The sequence below is a fragment of the Argentina silus genome (assembly GCF_951799395.1).
Source record: "Argentina silus genome assembly, chromosome: 17".
Lineage (NCBI taxonomy): Eukaryota > Metazoa > Chordata > Actinopteri > Argentiniformes > Argentinidae > Argentina > Argentina silus.
The window spans coordinates 6,896,333-6,915,185 of record NC_139671.1 but is presented as its reverse complement, the minus strand read 5'-3'; the positions used below and the strand labels follow the sequence as shown (position 1 = coordinate 6,915,185).

Below are 18,853 nucleotides of genomic sequence, written 5' to 3'. Positions count from 1 at the left end.
CTGCTCTCGACGCCCGTGTAAGTTACTTCACATTCATCACGCCGCATGGATTTATATTTGTTGTGACGCGCACTGATGCAGTCTTATCCAACTTTCCCAGCGAGCAAATAGGCTTTCTCCAGTGTTCTGCCAACGGACAGCTGAGGAGAAGACAAGTCTTCCACAGAAATGCTGCCACATTGACGCTGAGGATAGCCTCAACATTTTTTTCTGGTGTGAGTCTACATCTCACGTATCAAGACAGAGGCATAAGGAGTTTGACACACAGCTAATTAATCTTGGAATAAGTCAACAATACGCGGACAAGTATGTGGGGAATACCTAGGACGCGATATGCTGATTGCAATGGCTCGGAAGCAAGCGATGAGACAGAGCTTGTTGTGAACATTGGTGGGGTGAAACAGGTGTTGTATGGAGATGTCCTGAACCGCTACCCAGAGACCCGATTAGCGGAACTAGTAAACAGTTCCATGGAGACCTCGGATGACCTATCCTCACTTTGCGACGATTATGACACTGGGAATGGAGAATTTTATTTTGATAGGGACCCGGACGCGTTTAAATGCATAATTGAAGTGTATTACTACGGGGAGATACACATGAAACGGGGCATTTGTCCAATTTGTTTTATGAAAGAGATGGAGTTCTGGAAAATCGACCCAGATTTCCTGGATGAGTGCTGCAAAAGCAACCTGAACGAGGTTGAGGATGAGCTTGCAGAGATTGCAGAGAAAGTTCAAACCATTCTGGTCGACCGGGAAGGGGACCCGTCAGCCAAAGGCTGGCAGAGGTTCCAAATGTTCCTGTGGAAGTTTATGGAGAAGCCAGAGTCCTCGCTGCCAGCGCGCGTAATCGCCATTCTTTCTTTCCTCTTCATCCTCATTTCCTCCGTGGTGATGTGCGTGGGCACCATTCCTGACCTGCAAGTGGAGGATGTTGAAGGCAACCGCGTAGAGCACCCGACCTTGGAGGCCATCGAGACCGTTTGCATCGGCTGGTTCACCGTTGAGTACATCTTGCGCCTGATATCTTCCCCGAACAAGGTGAAATTCGTTCTGTCCTTCATGAACATCATAGACTTCATGGCAATCATGCCCTTTTTCGTGGTGCTTACTTTGACGTCCATGGGTACAGCAATGATGGAACTGGCCAATGTGCAGCAGGCGGTGCAGGCGCTGCGCATAATGCGCATTGCGCGCATCTTCAAGCTGGCGCGCCATTCCGCCGGACTGCAGACTCTTACCTCCGCCTTGAAGAGCAGTTTTAAAGAGCTGGGTTTGCTGCTTATGTACATGGGTGTGGGAGTCTTCCTGTTCTCGGCACTTGGCTACACAATGGAGCAGAGCCACCCGGACACCATGTTCACCAGCATCCCACAGTCCTTCTGGTGGGCCGTGATCACCATGACAACAGTGGGATATGGAGACATCTACCCCAAGACCACTTTGGGTCGGTGTAACGCAGCTGTGAGCTTTCTTTGCGGCGTTATTGCCATCGCGCTGCCAATACACCCCATCATCAACAACTTTGTCATATTCTACAATAAGCAGAGGGTCCTGGAGACCGCGGCCAAGCACGAGATCGAGCTTATGGCCCTGCGCTCGAGCGAGGGCGCAGAGAAGACCGCGTCCCGGAGAGTGCGCAAGTCTGTCGGCGCGACCGGGGTGTGGGACAACGCCATGCGCGCCTCACACAGTGACACCTACATACCCTTGCTGAATGACCCCTCACCCCGATCTAGAGCTGCAGGAACACAAACCCCCAGCCTGGACACAAGCTTTGACAGTTCATACAGCTGAATTAGGAACCCTCGAGGCCTATGTCACAACCGGTCACAACTCTACAGCTATTCATAGGATCCATTGCGAAGCATATACAAGATTATTTAGAATCACTATAAAGAGATACAAATGGTGCTTGCTGATTGCTTTTTTCAAATGTCTCAAAATGCGTAGAATCGAAATAATTCCACAGCCCATCACGGGTCACGTTTCAAGAACATTATAGCAAATAACTAACAAAAGGGACGAAAACAATTTTAACTAAACTAATTACTGTATATGTTCTAACAACATTGTTCCTCATAATATAGTCAGCCTGACTGAAGGACCATCACGTGTGAATTGTCTGATATGCCATATAACGGCCCTGTGTAGGACATAGGTGCTGATTGAACAGCACCATAGCACAGTGTTGATTCCCCCGCACACATAAAAGGTACTGGTGCATCCAGTTGTCTTATGTATAGAAAACATTTATTAAATGTGAGTGAATTATTATTGTCTCTATGTTGTATTTTTCTATATTGCAGCCTCAGCAAAATATGCTTCTCACACTGAAGAAATTGATAATTAATCTAGAAAAAAAATGAGACAACATTATAGGTTTGCATGTAAGCTATGGAAATCTGCGTTTTTATCTTAAATCAAATGTTCTAAATAATTGAAGAAATGCAGGTTAAATAGCCTCACACACACGTTAGTGTGTAGCCTATTTGTTTGCAAAGCTGTGAATTTAGAAATCCACAAATGGCACTATTCACTTCACTTGAGTGCCTCTCCAGTTCATTCTCCATGTTATGTTTTATTCAGTCTTAACTCTGGCAGTGACTTCCAGGCATACGCTCTATCAGAACTCAACTGGTGAGGTGGCTTGCCTGCCAAAGACCTTTCCTTGGCTGTAGGACATGTCAGTAATGGTCTTAAATTTTGCAGCAGCCCTTGCGGCATCCCTTGAGGGTGTGGCATACTTGACCGCTGGTGAGTGAGGAAAGAGAGGACACTGGAGGAGGGAGGGAGGGCTGGAGGCAGGTTAGCAACAGCTTGTCAGGTTGTCCACCCACACACACCTCCTCTTAGGGACCTATCTCCCCTGGCAGTGGCCAGCAGACGAACACATATCAGGTCCGGCAAGAGAGCCTTTTGTATTCCCTGACAGGTGCATGAGCTAGAATGTCAAAGGCTATGATTGTGCAGCAGAACAATGTCTCTCTGTCTCTCTCATACACACATAGTAAATACACATGCACACGCGCACACACACACACACACACACACACACACACACACACACACACACACACACACACACACACACACACACACACACACACACACACACACTCTCTCTCTCTCTCTCTCTCTCTCTCTATCTCTCCCTCCCTCCCTCTCTTTCTCTCTACACACATGACCTATATCGAATGCATCATCGACATAGGTTTACTGCAGTGGATGTTGATATCCTTTTGCCTTGAGCTGCTTTTCTGAAATGTCATGATTTTTGCCTACTCCAGATCTGTATGTTATTGAGACAACTCCATGACATTAGTCACAGAACTTGGCTAAAGGAGCACATAAAGATCTAACATGCTTGATTTTTGCCCCACTGATATAGATCAAGATATGCAATGTTTCGCAAAATACATACTCTCTATAATGAATCCGTTTTGCAAAAAACCTCTGAGACAGCAGGTGTCTTGCATACAGAGATGGAATCCATGAGTCACATGCAGCTGACTCACTGGGCCGAGATGTTTCCTTTTGACTCAATTACATGGATCAGTGTTGAATTACACATCAGCCATTGTGATGACAGGATAGGCAGTCAGAAACCCCTTCCCCCCCGTTCCCCCTCTCAATTTAGGATTTGGATTGTGTACTAATGACCCTGCCTAAAAATAGGGAAATCCTCTCGTCTCCGGGTGTCCTGCATACAAATAATTCTAGGAAGCAACAACTGAAGAAAAAACAACTGAAGTATATCTTTAATCTACACACTAAGAGATGGAAACCCGAACCAATTTCAGATTTTACATTGAACTGATGACTTATCTGGAAATCATTTTTGCCGTTCCGGAACCGACTGAATCATAACAATTCAAACATACTTAAAGCAAAAACAAATAACAAGTGAAATAGCGCATGGTTGAAACAGACCACATTTAAGCCAGTCTCTTTATAACAGTGCTCTGCTATGCTATCCATGACAGCTGCTGTCTTCATTATGCCTTGCCCACATTTCATAATTTATCTGTGCCCTTATCTAGCTGAGGCAAAGCTGTCTATCTAAAGCCATAGGCTACTGAATGAGGTATGCAGGCTATGTAAGAGACGTGTGGGCGATCGACTCTTACATTAGACAGTTAGTCAGTTGCATTCATTTGAAAAGGAACGCTGGGGCATAATGTTAAGACTTAAACAGATATATCACCCTTACCCCTGTCTCGCTGGGAAAGATATTTTCAGAGGCAGGAATAGGAAAGGTTATCTTCTGCCTCATAACAGATTCAGAAGTAGTGAACACTTCCTAGCCATTATTATTTTATGAACAGAAAAGTTTAAAAGCACGTAGGTTGCACTCTGGAGAAGATTGACTCAGCCAGAGGGCTGAAGAACATTTAGAACAATAATGGTAACGATTAAATCTGACATTTTTTCAAAGCGGGAGAATGAGAAAAATATATAGCTTGTAAAAAACACCGGCACTCCATTATTTCACATAATTCCCATCCATTTTCTCCGTCTAATTCCTCTTCATTATGAGAAAAACGTTTTAAGGGACCCCATGGGCTTCTGGGGGCCAAGGTTAAAACACAGCCTACAGATGACAATATATGAAACAGGCACAGTATAATTCCAATCAAGAAGAAGAGTGAATCATCCCTGAACCTAGGCCAATACATTATTTCCATCAACATACTGAGGATGCAGAAATTAGACATTTTAATCAGATAAATCAATGCAATTAGGCATTAAACAATAATGACCACCCTATCCAATCAACATAAACAGTAAAGAAAGAATAAACCATCAAGTTGATGAGTCTCTTGCCCACCTTTGACATTGTTATTGGATCTAAATCTTAAATCTATTGATTGCTTACGCCTTCCCTGTGCACATAATACCATTTTCATGTTTTAATCAAGCGTGTGAAAAGAGTGCGTCTGAGAATCAATTTGTATATAAATGACTTGTTACTGTTGAGCTAAATCACTTTTATTAACAGTGGAGAGGGACTAATGGGAAGATGGCTTGATGCCAAGCCTTTGCCCGGGGAAAAGAGGCATGTGTCCCTGTCGAGAACTGTCTGAGCTGAGAGAGAACAGAGGTTGGTGTGAAGGAGAATATCAGCAATGAAGGTCTGAGAGGGAGATTTAGCTGCATAGCATTCAGTCAGAGCTCTCAGCAACCAAACAGTTGCAATTTTTCAATATATTTTATAAGGTAAGATGCCAACGACTTTTATGTTGCTAAATTAGCACCTGAAGGAGGTTGAGAACTGTTAATAGTAGAAGACTCCCTGTCGCGTCAACTCCAAAACAACGGCATCAGTAGGCCTAAAACAACAAAGAAATAGGATTCGGGTAATTATACGGCATGACTCAACACCCACACACAACGAGAAAAGTTCACTTGTGTGTATTCATGCATATCAAATCCTACACCCAAGCTTCTCATTATCCTGTCCATAGTGCACGTTCCTTTATGTCGTTCACAGTCAGCTCAGTTGGTGCCCTTCCCTGACAGACGGGCCCCGGTTCGAAAATGGTTTACAGAGAGCATATTTCGCCACGGCAGCCATGTGATGCTCGCACTGTCTCCATGATTAATATATGGACTTATTATCTAATTAAAGAAAATTGGCATGAAAGACCAGCCAACAGAGATTGATATGTCCTCCGCACATAGCTGATTATCTCATAGCAAGACAATGATGCTTTATGGACTGGAACATCTCTGTTCTAAAGTGGGCTGCTGCAATAATCACAAATTATTTGTGGGTGGGAGGTCATAAAAGCAGTACTGAGTGAGGGTTTCATTAAGCATATTCATCCTTTGGGATTGATTTCTCTCTCAGATTTACTCAGACATGCATTTACCATAAGTCATTGAATGACAGCTATGTCTGCATAATGGCAATGAACAACCCCGGACTAATGTACAGTGATGTAACAACCCACTTGTGGAAAAGCGATGGAAATACTGTAAAAACGATAACAATAAAACAAAGAGACAGACATACAGTAGCATCTTCATAAAACCCACCAGTTTCTATACATAAAACCAACCACTAATTAGCCAAGTGCTTCAACACAAGCACATGAAAAGCATGAATCTGTTTGTTGCGAGTGATTGTTTCAGCTCATGGTAAATTCTCAGTCAAATTCCTGTCCGGCAGAGAGCCTCAGTATGGCATGAGCTCCAAACAAGAGGAGTGAACACAGTTCCCAGGCGTCCTCAACAAATATACCGCTCAGAAACTGTCACATTGCCTTTCTTCCCTGGACCTATGTGTCATGTGTCTCTGTACTTAAAAACAGTGTTTAAAAGCGGCAGGCAAGTCAGGGGCCCCAAACCACCCACTCTAAAGCCACATCGACAACAGCTGAGAGGTCCGTTATAGACAAGGGGATAAATCCCACCAGGATAAATGGAGCCAGGAAAACCAGGGATTGACATTTCAGAGGTGGACTTTAGGACTGATCCCAGATCTGTGTGAGCTTTATCCCAAACATGACAATGACAGTCAAATGAGGTGGCGTCAGCTCATTCAGTACAGATCTGGGACCAGGTTAACTATAAGGACACCGCAAGTCAATGAGTAGATTTAGACCCCAGTCAGTGATGAAGCTGTTCCTGCAGCAGTGTCCTTGCTGTGCTATTCTGTGGTGATAATTAAAATGCCTCAGCTTTGTCCTCCCCTCCGTGTTTTTTTTTAACTCAGTGATTACAGATGGCCACCAACGTGGAAATCAATCTGCTTCTAACATCCCTGTGGAGGGAGTATAAAAAAAGTATTGATGTTCCCATTAAGGGGAAATGGGAGTTGGATACAAGCCAGAACATTGGTCACAGGAATATCTTTTAATCAGAAACTTGACTAAGATCGGTAATAGTATTCTATTGTACATGTACTCTATTTCACCTTATTTCATCAAAAGGGAGATAATAATTTGTATTTTTCTTCAGTGTTTCTTTTAGCTTGAGACTTGCCAAGTTACAGTGTAAGAAACCTATTTAGTTATATGGTATTTTAGGTAACAGGACAAAGATATGCAAACAAAATATCTAACTGGTTTAGATGGGGTTAGGGAAGAGGAAAGGGTTAGCCAGTAATTACTATTCCACTCTTTAGAGTGCCAAGGGGATAGAGAGAGCGAGGAGGACATCTGTTTTGTGTGGGTCAAAAATGTGAGACTGGATTGACTATACAGTCTTCCTCACTAGCCAAATCACGTCCCTGCCTGATAGATGCTGGCATCAAATCCTAGTTTGTCATCTCATGTCTCATCAGGTGATTGTCTTGGCTGTGTTTAGTCCTACAAGGTCAGGCTGACAGTGCCAAATGCTTGGGTGAAATAGCAGTTGAGAGATGTCGAAACAACAGAGTACTGAAAGTGATTTGCCCTACACTCAATATCCGCCTTTTATGATTTGCGTGAGCAATAGAGTTTGGATGACAGAGGGTAGATAGATAAAGATATATACATACACACATGCATACATACATACTGTACATACATGCAAGTAAACATGCAAGTACCTGTATTAGTCTTTCTCAGCAATTGTATAGATACCTGGGATGTCCTCAAGTGTAATGGTGTCCTCTCCAGACGGTACATGTCTGTCGGCCTGTGGTATTTAGAAGCCTTCCATTAAACCCTTTATTCCTGCTCTAAAACAGCCCAGATTAGTGGCACGCTGTGAAACACAGCGTACATAAAGGGACAGACTCCTAATAGTTCATTTCCCAGGGAAGCAGTGAGGCAATTTAAAGCAGGCACTACAGGGGGCTGAGCCTTAGGCCTCATCTCAACTGTCTGAATCGTACATTAATACAGTACCACACATTAACAAGACAGCAACCACACGTGAAAAATTAAACGTGACGAGGAACCACATGAAAAATTAATGTGCGACAAGCTGTAATTGTCTGCCATCAAAATATGCCGTGACTGACCACCCTTAAACCTTCACCATACTGTACAGTTAAGAATTATCATTTTAATAAACTGCAGATGAACAGGAAATGCGAGATAACATGGATTTTGTGGACTGACTGTCAAGACGCATGCAGCAATGAAAGCACAAGGCGAGGTTGGAGATATAAAAAGCACCGCCTAATGTGTCATTCTGCTCTGGAAGCACAGGAGGAGGACTGGGAGTCTGCTCAGTGTGGGAGAGTGCTGTAGTAGCCTACTGTTGTTATCTCCTTGCATGGTAATGCCCAAAAGCTCCTGGAGGCAGCTGTGACTCCTCTCACCCGGCTGCAACTCCTCTCACCCAGCTGCAGGTAGGTTTTTAATGAGCCTGACCTTCTCTCCACTCACCTTTCATTGAGCCTTTGAACATCCTCCATACAGAAAATGGCCATGAACTATATGGTTTCAAGGTCCATGGCATGACATGTAGTGTTTTTGTGCTTTTTACTGCAGTGCAGATAGAGAAGTAAAACTGCTGCGGGTTTTTTTTTTTTTTACAGTGCATTGTGGAGGACACGTGCGGGAAACAAATTGACCCTGAACTCACCTTTGACATTTTTGCAGGTGTGTTTAGTAGATGTGTATCATGATCATTTGTTTTGCACAATGGCACTACGTTATCAAAAGGGTACCGAGTATCACACAACAAGACTCAAAGGAGCACAAATTTATGTCAAACTCTATAAGGAAAATCAGTGATGGAGAGATCAAAGATCCGACAATCAATAAACCACAAGGTGTGCAGTATGCTTTTTAATGCTATAAATCATACAGCATTAGCACTGAGCCACATATGCATAGCCAACATTTTCTTGAGAAGTCACCCTATCTAGTTGATCTTGGCTGAAATGTTGAGGTGAGCAACATGTTTCCTTATTATTATATTATTGGGTAATCTGATTGAGCATTTATTCGAGTAGGTGTAAGGCCCCCCACACCAAGTGTCACATCACACACAGGACTCCGTTGTGGAGATTGATAGCAGTTTAACTAGTCTCCTGATAATGAACCATCACTGTTATTACAGCACAAAGTCAAGATGGTCAAAATAGATTTTCAAGCGCATTATAAACCTGCCAACAACCTTTTTTATCACTGTCAGTCAGTTATTACCGTGTGGCGCACTGCCACGATCCACACGCCGTTCTGTCCATGCTGATCAGAGAGAAAGGTCACTGCTGGCTGAGTGAGGCAAGGTAGGGTGCTGGACGATGGGCCGTTCCTCCTCTCCCTTCTCAGGCGTCCATTTTCCCTTCCACTCTTCAGAGAGCATTTGTGGTCACGGTTTAATTATAATAAGTAACCACCTTCAGACACAGCTCTGCTTTACAAGGGCCATCAATTACTGCCCCTCTAACTCACTGTGATCAGGGCCTCCTGAGGACAGAGAGGTTTGCGTGCATGTAGAGGACAAACACACGCGCACGTGCACGCGCACGCACACACACACACACACACACTGCCCACAACTCCCCCCCACACACAGAATTGATTCTGCCATAATTGAAATAAAGGAGAGCAAGACAGGAAGACTGCAACACATTTCTAAATGAGAGCAACAATTTAATTAGTATTGACAATACCAGAGCCAAATAGCAATCATGCAGATTATCTTCTAACATACTAGCCAGCACAATTGTGTCTATTTTTCACACACACATACACTCACTGAGAACTTTATTAGGAACACTATACTAATACTGGGTAGGGCCTCCCTTTGCTCTCAAAACAGCCTCAATTCTTTGTGGCATTGATTCCACAAGATGTTGGAAACATTCCTTTGAGATTCTGGTCCATGATGACATGATTGCATCACACAATTCCTGCAGATTTTTCAGGCCACTGAAGAACACTGAACTCATTGTCATGTTCATGAAACCAGTTTGAGATGACTTTTGCTTTGTGACATGGTGCATTATCATGCTGGAAGTAGTAGTAAATTGTGGCCATGAAGGGATGCACATGGTCAGCAACAATACTCAAATAGACTGTGGCATTCAAGCGATGATTGATTGGTATTAACAGGCCCAAAGTGTGCCAAGAAGACATTTCCCACACCATTACACCACCTCCACCATGAGAAGGTGTACAGGTGTTCCTAATAAAGTTCTCGGTGAGTGTAGATCAATGCTCTTATGACAGATTCTGTCTTTTCAATGGGCTATAGGATTTGTCCTGCAAAAACGATTCAGCATCTAATGCCATCTAGTGGGCAATATAAGAACATCTCTGGTCTTGGGAGGAGAGTTTTCTCTAAACAACAGTATACCGCTAAGAGAACCTTCCACAAACTGTAGTCATTGCTAGCTTGCTGGCAAAATGCCTGAAAGTCTGGATATGATGCCAGACAAAGGGTATATAGGTGGAAAGAGTAGCTGGCAAGAAATACAGTTGTGAGTTGTGAGTTGATTTAATTTACAGTACAATTTGCAGTACAGTGGGAACTAGTGAAGAAATTAGCAGTGCCAGGAAATGAGGGGAGAGAAGGGTAAACTGTATCCCTACCAGAGTGAGTGAGTGTATACAACTGTGCCTTAGTTGGCAAGGCCCAGCTCTCCCTCAGTCAGAGACACAATCACTCGATCCTTAAGGGATTCAGGGCTGGCACACTTCACGTCCTCAAGAAAGAACACTTTCCTCTGATTCTTAATGAGCCACCTCCACAAGTGTGCTACCTTCCCATCACACACCCAGGGGTTCTCTCCTAGGACCACCTCAAGCTGGCTGCTCATCTCCAGGGAGGACAGCTGGTCCAGCAGGCCAGAGGGGAGGTGGCTCAGCTGGTTGTGGTTGAGAAGTAAGAGTTGAAGGTGATGGAGCCCCTGGAGGAGAGCTGAAGGAAGCTTCTCCAGTTGGTTCTCCTGCAGAAACAGGTGCGTCAGGTTGCGGGTGTTTGTGAAAGTAGAGGGGTCCAGGGTGCTTAGTTTATTGCCTTCTAGGTTAAATCTCTCTAGGCTAGTTAGAGGGTCCAGTGCACTTGGCAACAGTTCCTCCAATCGATTATGGGCAAGGTCTAGATTGACTAGATGGCGTAGCCTCTGGAACAGGGCTGTGGGGACAGCTGCCAATCGGTTCCCTGATAGGTCCAGCGAGGTGAGGTTACTGTTGTGAGGAAACCACTCAGTGTCCACACTACTGATAAGGTTTGTCTTGATCACTAGATTACGCAGCCCAGCATGTCTGAAGACATTTGGAGGCAGGTTGTCCAAGTTGTTACCTGTGAGATCCAACATGCTGAGGTGAGGTACGCCCCTGAGGAGATCTGAAGGAAGGCTGCTGAGGTTCGTATGGTACAGCCGAAGCTCTTTCAGAAGGGGCACTACACTTAAGTGACTGGCTGTGATGGTGCTGAGGTTGGTCAATTGGATGGACAGAGAGGTGGTGTTGCCAGGTAGACCATTTGTGGGGAATTGTGAGAGGGAAGCTCCGCTGCAGACCACTGTAGTTTCACTGGTAGAGAAGTCACATGTACACAAGTCTGGACAGGAGAGAGCGCCATTGCTATGAGAGCAATCGCTGGTCAGCTGATAGACATGGTGTTGGATAAAGAGAACATCAAATTTGAATTATTCTTCACAGAACTTTTATTTGGAATAGACTCTCATTGGGTTATCAAAAAACAACATGCAAAAACATGGTTTTGAGAAGAAAAAGTGTATCATAGACCAAAATGTGAGACTATAGATTACAATAATCATAATCTTAAAAAGGGTAAATGATTCAGAGTGGTTAACTCACAAGGCCCAGTTCACTCTCAGTCAGTGATATAACTGACCGCTCCTTAAAAGCCTCAGGGCTGGCACACTGGATGTTCTCTGCTAGAAACACTTTCTTCTTGTTCTTCTGCATCCATCTCCAAAGGTACTCCACCTTTCCATCGCACACCAAGGGGTTCCCAGTAAGGTCTAGCCCAAGCTCGTCAATAGAGAGGAGATTGTCCAGTAGGCCAGGAGGAATGTGGCGCAGCAGGTTGTCATCAAGACTCAGGTGTTGGAGGTTAGATAGCCCATGGAAGAGGGTTGGGGGAAGCTTGTCCAGTTTGTTCTTCAGAAGGAACAGATGTGTCAGGTTATTAGTGTTTTTGAAGGTAGAAGAGTCTAGGATACTCAGTTTGTTTCCCTCCAGGGTAAGCCTCTCAAGTTTGTGCAGAGTTTCAAGTGCATTTGGGGGGAACTTCTCCAGCCGGTTGTGGGAGAGGTCTAGGTTCTCCAGTTGGCGTAGCCTCTGTAACATGGCTGTAGGGACAGCTGTCAGTTGGTTCCTTGACAGGTCCAGCCAGGTGAGGTTACTGTTGTCAGGGAACCACTCAGCATCAACACTACTGATTAGGTTGTCCTTGATCACCATACTACGCAGCTGGGCGTGGCTGAATACATTTGGAGGCAGGTGACCTAGTTTGTTACCAGTGAGATCCACTGTGTGCAGAAGAGGTACACCCCTGAATAGATCTGAAGGCAGGCTGCTAATGTTGTTGCAGTACAGATGTAGCTCTTGTAGAAGGGGTGTGGCATTGAGGTTCTGTTCAGAGATGGAAGTGATGTTGGTTAGCTGGATGGTCAGGATGGCTGTATTGTTTGGGAGATCGTCTGAGGGGAACTCTGTCAGGGGCACTTCGTTACAGACCACTTCCGCTCTCTTTGAGTAGCATTTGCAAAGGGCTGGACAAGAGAAGGTGTCATGGTAGCAGCATGCCAGGAACAGGAGAGCAAGGAGGAACCAGGTGTTCATTGCTAGGACACTTAAAGAAAGAGGGGAAAAACACCTCTGTCATCTCTGAGTTTTAACCAAGGATTTCTCCTTTCTTTAACTGTCATCTATTACCACTAGAAAAAGAAATGGTGAGGTAAACGTGAAATTACTGTCTTTCCTTCTACATTTCAGTTAAATAGTGTTGAAATGTAAACCTGTGGGCATTCAAACTAATTCTAGCAACGTACAATATATGGCATAAATTACAACATTGTGCCTGTTCTACTCCAAATAATAAGCATTGTTAATAAAATGTAGTAAGCATTTATTAAGAAAACTTACCAGTAGTATCCAGGCTTTATTAGACTGAGGTGACTCCAAAGTTATGCAAAACATAGACACTGTTGTGCAGTTGCTCCTTATATTGGGTAAAATCGTCATCAGTTGCATAATTCTGTTCAGTAAAAGAGGAAGTTCTGGAAGATAGGACTAGTTCAGTTTGGGAATGGATAGCAAATACAATGATTAGTCATTGAGTAAATATTGACCAGTACCACACAGTCACTTGGCAGGACAAGCAGTTCCGCAGGAGACTACAGTAAAGCTAGACCAAAAGTTGCAAAAGCAAACCTGTGAAAAAAATCTCTGGTTTATCTTAGATTATAGCAACTGGTAATCTTCCTTTTTGTGGTTATATGAAAAGCACTAGATTAGCTCTTGCATGCCCTGGGTTAAAACAAATAAATAATAACACACAAATGAGTCTACCTCAGGCACCTGTGTTGAAATGTAGGCTGCTTTCATTTTTGAAATATTGGAGTGACCCATTTTGGAACAACCCAATCATCCATGTGAATAATTGATTATGTATGGCAAGTGAGCTGTACTTTGTGTCTGAGGAACATGATGAGCCTGTGTGTGCACATGTGTGGATGAGAACAGGACACAAGAGAAAAGCTTTCATCATTAAACAGCTTTTATTTTGATTAGTTAATCATTAGAATGAAAATGCAATAGATCTTCATTTAGAGAAAGAAAGAAACAAGCCCACTAATTAGTTGGACTTGCTGAAGCAACTTATATGTACGACGGAACTATAGTTGGCTTGCTAGTTACTTAGCTAACTATATTTCTAGATTAGATTGAAGGGTGGCATTTTATTTTAATCTATTTGTAAAAAAAACAAAAAAAAACAGAGATATAGCTAGACACATAGCTAGCATGCTAATTTTCAAGTTTCGTTTTAAACACAATGTTAAAACTAATCAGAGTGTTTGAAGTTACAAAAAGTTGAACAGATTAAAAAATATAACAAGTATCAGAATTATTTTTAGTTGAATCATTTCGAGTTTTCTACACATTTTACAGTTGGATTGGTGTGAATAGCTTGAAAAAGCGTAGTTAATTTTATAAATACACAGTTCAATTCTCTGACGATTATGCATTCCATAGGGTCCGCAGTCAAATCGGCAACTGACACGGTGGTTTGAAGTCTGCGGGCAAGTCAGTATTTGTAGACAATGGAAGGACCTAGCTTTCTGTTAAACGTAGCTACTTACAGCAATTTTTTGCTGTGCTTGATTTTAAAACTACCGCAGATTCTCCTCCTAACAAGAGCGAAATCATCCAAGGGGGTGAGCCTGAGGGGCTTGTTGCTTGAGTTGACTGGGTAAGGGACCTCCTCGCCGGCAATCATGAATGTTCTCAGTCAGATTGCGATAGGATTATTGACAGCACAGCTCAGAAGTTTGTGTGGGATGTTGGCAAATACGTTTATGTAAAGGGGGATATGACATCCTCTCACTTTGGGGATGTTTTAGTTGATTGTTTCTGAATTAAGCTCTAATACAGCTAGCTGCTGTTATGCAATGTTGTTTTTGGTGTTTATATCAGGGAATGACTTTAGGGCCCCAAACACATATAGAATGCACCTGCATACCTATGTTGTGTATGACAAGCAACAAGCAAGAGTTTGAGTGATTCTTCCTCCAAGGGGGCATGAGTGTGATATTCCATTTTACTTTAACTCAGGTTTCTTCAACTGCATCTGAAGCATGAAAAAGTGAAAAGTGCTTCATATTATGTATTCTACTGTATTGCCACCACTTGGTACATCCAGTCTTATCTCACTTCTGGAGTTCCACCTTTGGAGTTGTTTTCTTCCTCAGTGTACATAAACCGAGAGGAGACGTGATAGGAGAGCTATGTACTGTAGGAGGGGGTAAACTATGCATTCTATAATGCTCTCAGTATAGCTCTGCAGCTGTGGAGTCCTGTAACTCTGTCACTCCCCAACACTGATAAAGGTCAACTGGAATTTGATGGAGTGGTGAGGAGGAGAAAGAGGAGGAGGGGCGAAGGGAGGCAAGATCACGGATAACATACTGTCCGGCAGACGTCTAACTCCATAATCCGGGAGAGCCTTGTGATTGCATGCGTTGGCATACAGTGCAGGCAGCCACATGTGCCATGTGTGTCTTGTCTGCTGGCACTGGTAGTCAAAGAGCTCTCTGTGTTCCTTTCATTCCAGATATATTGTGTTTGTCACCTACCAGCTGCATCATGACTACCCTCCCTCCACATACCTGGAGTACCCAATACTGATTGTGCAAGGTGCTGGTGCCTCTCTCTGGGTCGTGAGACAATAGGCCTTTCTGTTTGTGTGTGTTCTGTAAGATACTGTAGATAGATAGCCAAAGATAGAGGGTTGGGATGTGTGTTCAAGTGTCAGAGGGGATTAATGTTGGACTTGGGTGTGTGTGTGTGTGTGTGTGTGTGTGTGTGTGTGTGTGTGTCTGTCTGTCTGCCTGTCTGTCTGTCTGTCTGTCTGTCTGTCTGTCTGTGTGAGAAAGTTGGATAAGATGAACTAAGGGCCGATTTCATTCCATATATCTTGTTTCTCAAGTAACCTAATATCGGGGATTGATCGAACGTTGCCGCATGTGGGTAAACATGTTTTGATTGAGTGATTTGCTGCAATGAAATAATGGGGTGACATTGAGGCGTAATGTGTTATTGTTTCAGATACCTTCCTGCTGCTCCTCATCCTTCACTACAATGGGAACTTGAGGCAGAGCCTCATCTACTGCGTGCTGTATCCTCTTCTCTTGTCTCTTGTCTTATGTCTAACAAAAAACAAACAAATGCAAGTGTAAAAATAGTGAATCATCCCTTTAACACACTGTAATCCATTACAACAAGTGGGTCTCCTTTTCTGGTCATTATTCAGTGTAGTCTTTAACACTCAATCCAGATTTGTAGGAGGGTGGCAACTGCTAACACTGCAGGGATGGATCATTGATCTGGCTATGGTGAGTGTTGGGTGCTGCATATTTGAGTGTGTTCAAACAAGGTTTCATCTAACAAGGTCTAGTCGGAATGTTATCAGTTATTGTACTGCCCAAAAACAAATATTTCTTGTTTAGCTGCTGTCTACTTTGACTTTAAAAAAAGAAAAAAAGAAAATTGTGGTTAGGAACACCTTATACAATTGAAGGAAAGCTAACCCTTATCACCAAATGATTCCAATGGAATAACCCCACACACTACTGTATGTTAAGTGCCTTGAGACAATGCAATCAATTTAATACGCCCGCCTGTCAGGGCTAATTCATTGTTTCTGGGGTCTTGGTCTTGTTTCTCTCTCTCAGAGCCTCTCTACTATTATCAGTGCCAGCAGTAAGTTTTCACAGCTCCAGTGCCTGTGGCAGTCTCAGGACTCTGCCCAGGTTAGTGCCCTCTCCTGGAGTATGTCCACCTACACCTGCCTGGGTGAGTATGGGGCCTGGGGAGAAGGTCTGGCGCCCACCTAGAGCCCCTCTCTTATTTGTCTGTCTGTCTGTCTGTCTGTCTGTCTGTGTGTGTGTGTGTGTGTGTGTGTGTGTGTGTGTGTGTGTGTGTGTGTGTGTGTGTGTGTGTGTGTGTGTGTGTGTGTGTGTGTGTGTGTGTGTGTGTGTGTGTGTGTGTGTGTGTGTGTGTGTGTGTGTGTGTGTGTGTGTGTGTGTGTGTGTGTAAAATCTAAAACAACCAGAAGAGGCCAAAACAGACCAAAACAATGGGGTTGACATGCTTAGTGGAGGAGAAGAGTGAAAGAGAGAGAATATGTAAATAAATCTATACATGTTCACATTAATACAAGCAGGAGTGAGTGGACTCAAACACAGATACACTCTAAAGCAGAACAATTGCAACTGCATTTTTCCACAGAACAGTCAGATATGGTTCTCATTTCCTACTGATGCAGGTTCCTACAGTGTTTGGCAGCTGATGTAGCACAGTGTTACTTCCTGTCTACTGAACCTAACATAATCATACATTGTGTAGCCTTCCATCCTGGCCCGGCCCAGCCTTCTGCTGTTCTGTTGGCTGATGCACATCTCAATGACGTGTGTGTGTGTGTGTGTGTGTGTGTGTGTGTGCGAGAGAGAGAGTGAGGTACAACCAAGTGGAAAGAGGGGGTGCTAGGGTATTTTGAAGTCCAAGGGATGGACTTAATGAAATTAATGAAATTCCTTTTTATTTGCTGTGATTAGTTGGGGTTTGGTGTAATATCGAGCCCTCTGATTGGCTGTTAAAATTTTGGCGAGTTGTCCCAATTCCGCCACCCCACAGCGCGCTCACAAAGCAGAGCGTTTAACACTTTATTATTAATAAAGTGTTAATTACATTAACACTTACTCCCACTCTGCTCCAGTAGAGACTAAGAGGAATAATACAACGAGTCATAGAGTATGGGTTAGCTTTAATCAGGAGTGGGCCGCTCGATCTGTCGGTCGACCCCTCTTTTTGTGAGCATGGTTTTAATAGAAATAACACCATGCTCACAAAAACACTTATAAAAATCGTCCTGCCTAATCTTGAACGTCACTTACCGTCCCCCATAATATTCATATTCCATTCACCACTACGTTATTCTCCTGTCAAAAGTCACCAGAATTGCTTGTTTAACATGTGATATGCAACCCCCCCTTCACCCCCTTGCAACATTTTAGGCTGTAGCCCCCTCACATAAATTCATCAGATATCCAATACAGGCAAAATTGAAGATAAAGTCAAACTACTGTGTACAAGCTAGATCAACCTTTTTAGCCTACCGAGGCTATGACAAAGAGAATGGTTTGCCTTATCAGATAGGTTGGCAAAATCAAGTTTATTATAGCAGCTCATGAATTGCAGAGATGAAGAGTGGAAATGGTTTAAATATCAGGTTATTTTAACGAGGACCAAGCAATGGGACCAACTCCTGTATGTGTTTTTACACACAATTTGTCTTTGTTTCAGCGAGGATGTTCACTACAGTGATGACAACAGGAGACATGCAGGGTCAGTATCTACTGGAGTGTAGAACCCTGGTGATGATGACCAACCATCATCAATACATGTCAGGCACAGATAACTTTCCTAAACAGAAGGTTGTGTGATTTTGTACAGTAGGATGCGGGTGACTGCTCAGTTTGTGACTGTTAACTCTTGGTTCTTTGGTTCCTCCAGTTCTTGTACGGTTCGCTGTCTTGTCAACGCTCAATGGATGGGTCCTTGCTACAATACTCCACTACAGACGAGGTGGCAAAAAGCAGGACTAAGGGACTGTGGTCTGGGCCCAATATGAAAACCAGCAAACAAGCACCAAAGTCTTACTAGTCTCAAGTAGGGATGACACCATTCATCGAATAACTAGTAACTAGAGTAATTCAATTACAAAGAATCCTTGTTTTTATACAGTGCTGAAAATGCCACGTTAAAACATTTTTCTGGTTCTAAGCATAGGCATACTGTATGTCAATGGTTCTAAACTGCTATAGCCAACCTGACGTATTTTTTTAATTTTTTATCTTCAGAATACTTGAATACCAAAATACTTTATAGTAGCCCTACAGTAGTCTTAAGCATGTTTTGGTCTCTCCTCAGCCAAATTAAACTGTGTCTAACATCACAGAAGGAGTGAACATCAATCACATGTGACAAACACATTCTGTCCATGCTGCAGTTGTTCTGAACTTGTTGAACTCTGCTACTTTACAATCAGTGGATTTACTGTATATTACCGCCTACCTCAATCAAGAGACTGTGCTCAGGTATTTTCCAATATCTACAGACCTTGGAGAAGATCTATAGTCCCCTCGGGGCTCATTTTCAGTGCAGACATTATTCATGATCAAATATAATCCGAAGTGACAATGCATG

The 18,853-nt window shown here is 43.3% G+C and overlaps 4 protein-coding genes across 4 annotated transcripts; 2 read left to right on the top strand and 2 right to left on the bottom strand.

Annotated features, from left to right (window-relative positions):
• Positions 1 to 308: 308 nt before the first annotated feature.
• On the top strand, positions 309 to 1,821 carry LOC310818500 (voltage-gated potassium channel regulatory subunit KCNF1-like; the record flags this gene model as incomplete). The annotated part of the gene is made up of 1 exon (XM_083689468.1): positions 309 to 1,821. One exon carries the CDS (start codon positions 309 to 311, stop codon positions 1,797 to 1,799), a length of 1,491 nt encoding a protein of 496 aa, XP_083545594.1. The 3' UTR covers positions 1,800 to 1,821.
• An 8,694-nt stretch (positions 1,822 to 10,515) lies between these two features.
• Positions 10,516 to 11,679, bottom strand: LOC310818047 (uncharacterized protein; the record flags this gene model as incomplete). The annotated part of the gene is made up of 2 exons (XM_083688805.1): positions 10,516 to 11,505; positions 11,671 to 11,679. The coding sequence occupies 2 exons, from the start codon at positions 11,677 to 11,679 to the stop codon at positions 10,516 to 10,518; spliced, it is 999 nt and encodes a 332-aa protein (XP_083544931.1).
• A 31-nt stretch (positions 11,680 to 11,710) lies between these two features.
• On the bottom strand, positions 11,711 to 12,709 carry LOC310818477 (uncharacterized protein; the record flags this gene model as incomplete). The annotated part of the gene is made up of 1 exon (XM_083689432.1): positions 11,711 to 12,709. One exon carries the CDS (start codon positions 12,707 to 12,709, stop codon positions 11,711 to 11,713), a length of 999 nt encoding a protein of 332 aa, XP_083545558.1.
• A 1,481-nt stretch (positions 12,710 to 14,190) lies between these two features.
• On the top strand, positions 14,191 to 18,207 carry LOC310818046 (solute carrier family 66 member 3-like; the record flags this gene model as incomplete). The annotated part of the gene is made up of 6 exons (XM_083688804.1): positions 14,191 to 14,339; positions 15,201 to 15,283; positions 15,695 to 15,764; positions 15,924 to 15,981; positions 16,321 to 16,441; positions 17,951 to 18,207. 6 exons carry the CDS (start codon positions 14,191 to 14,193, stop codon positions 18,088 to 18,090), a joined length of 621 nt encoding a protein of 206 aa, XP_083544930.1. The 3' UTR covers positions 18,091 to 18,207.
• Between the last annotated feature and the right edge of the window lie 646 nt (positions 18,208 to 18,853).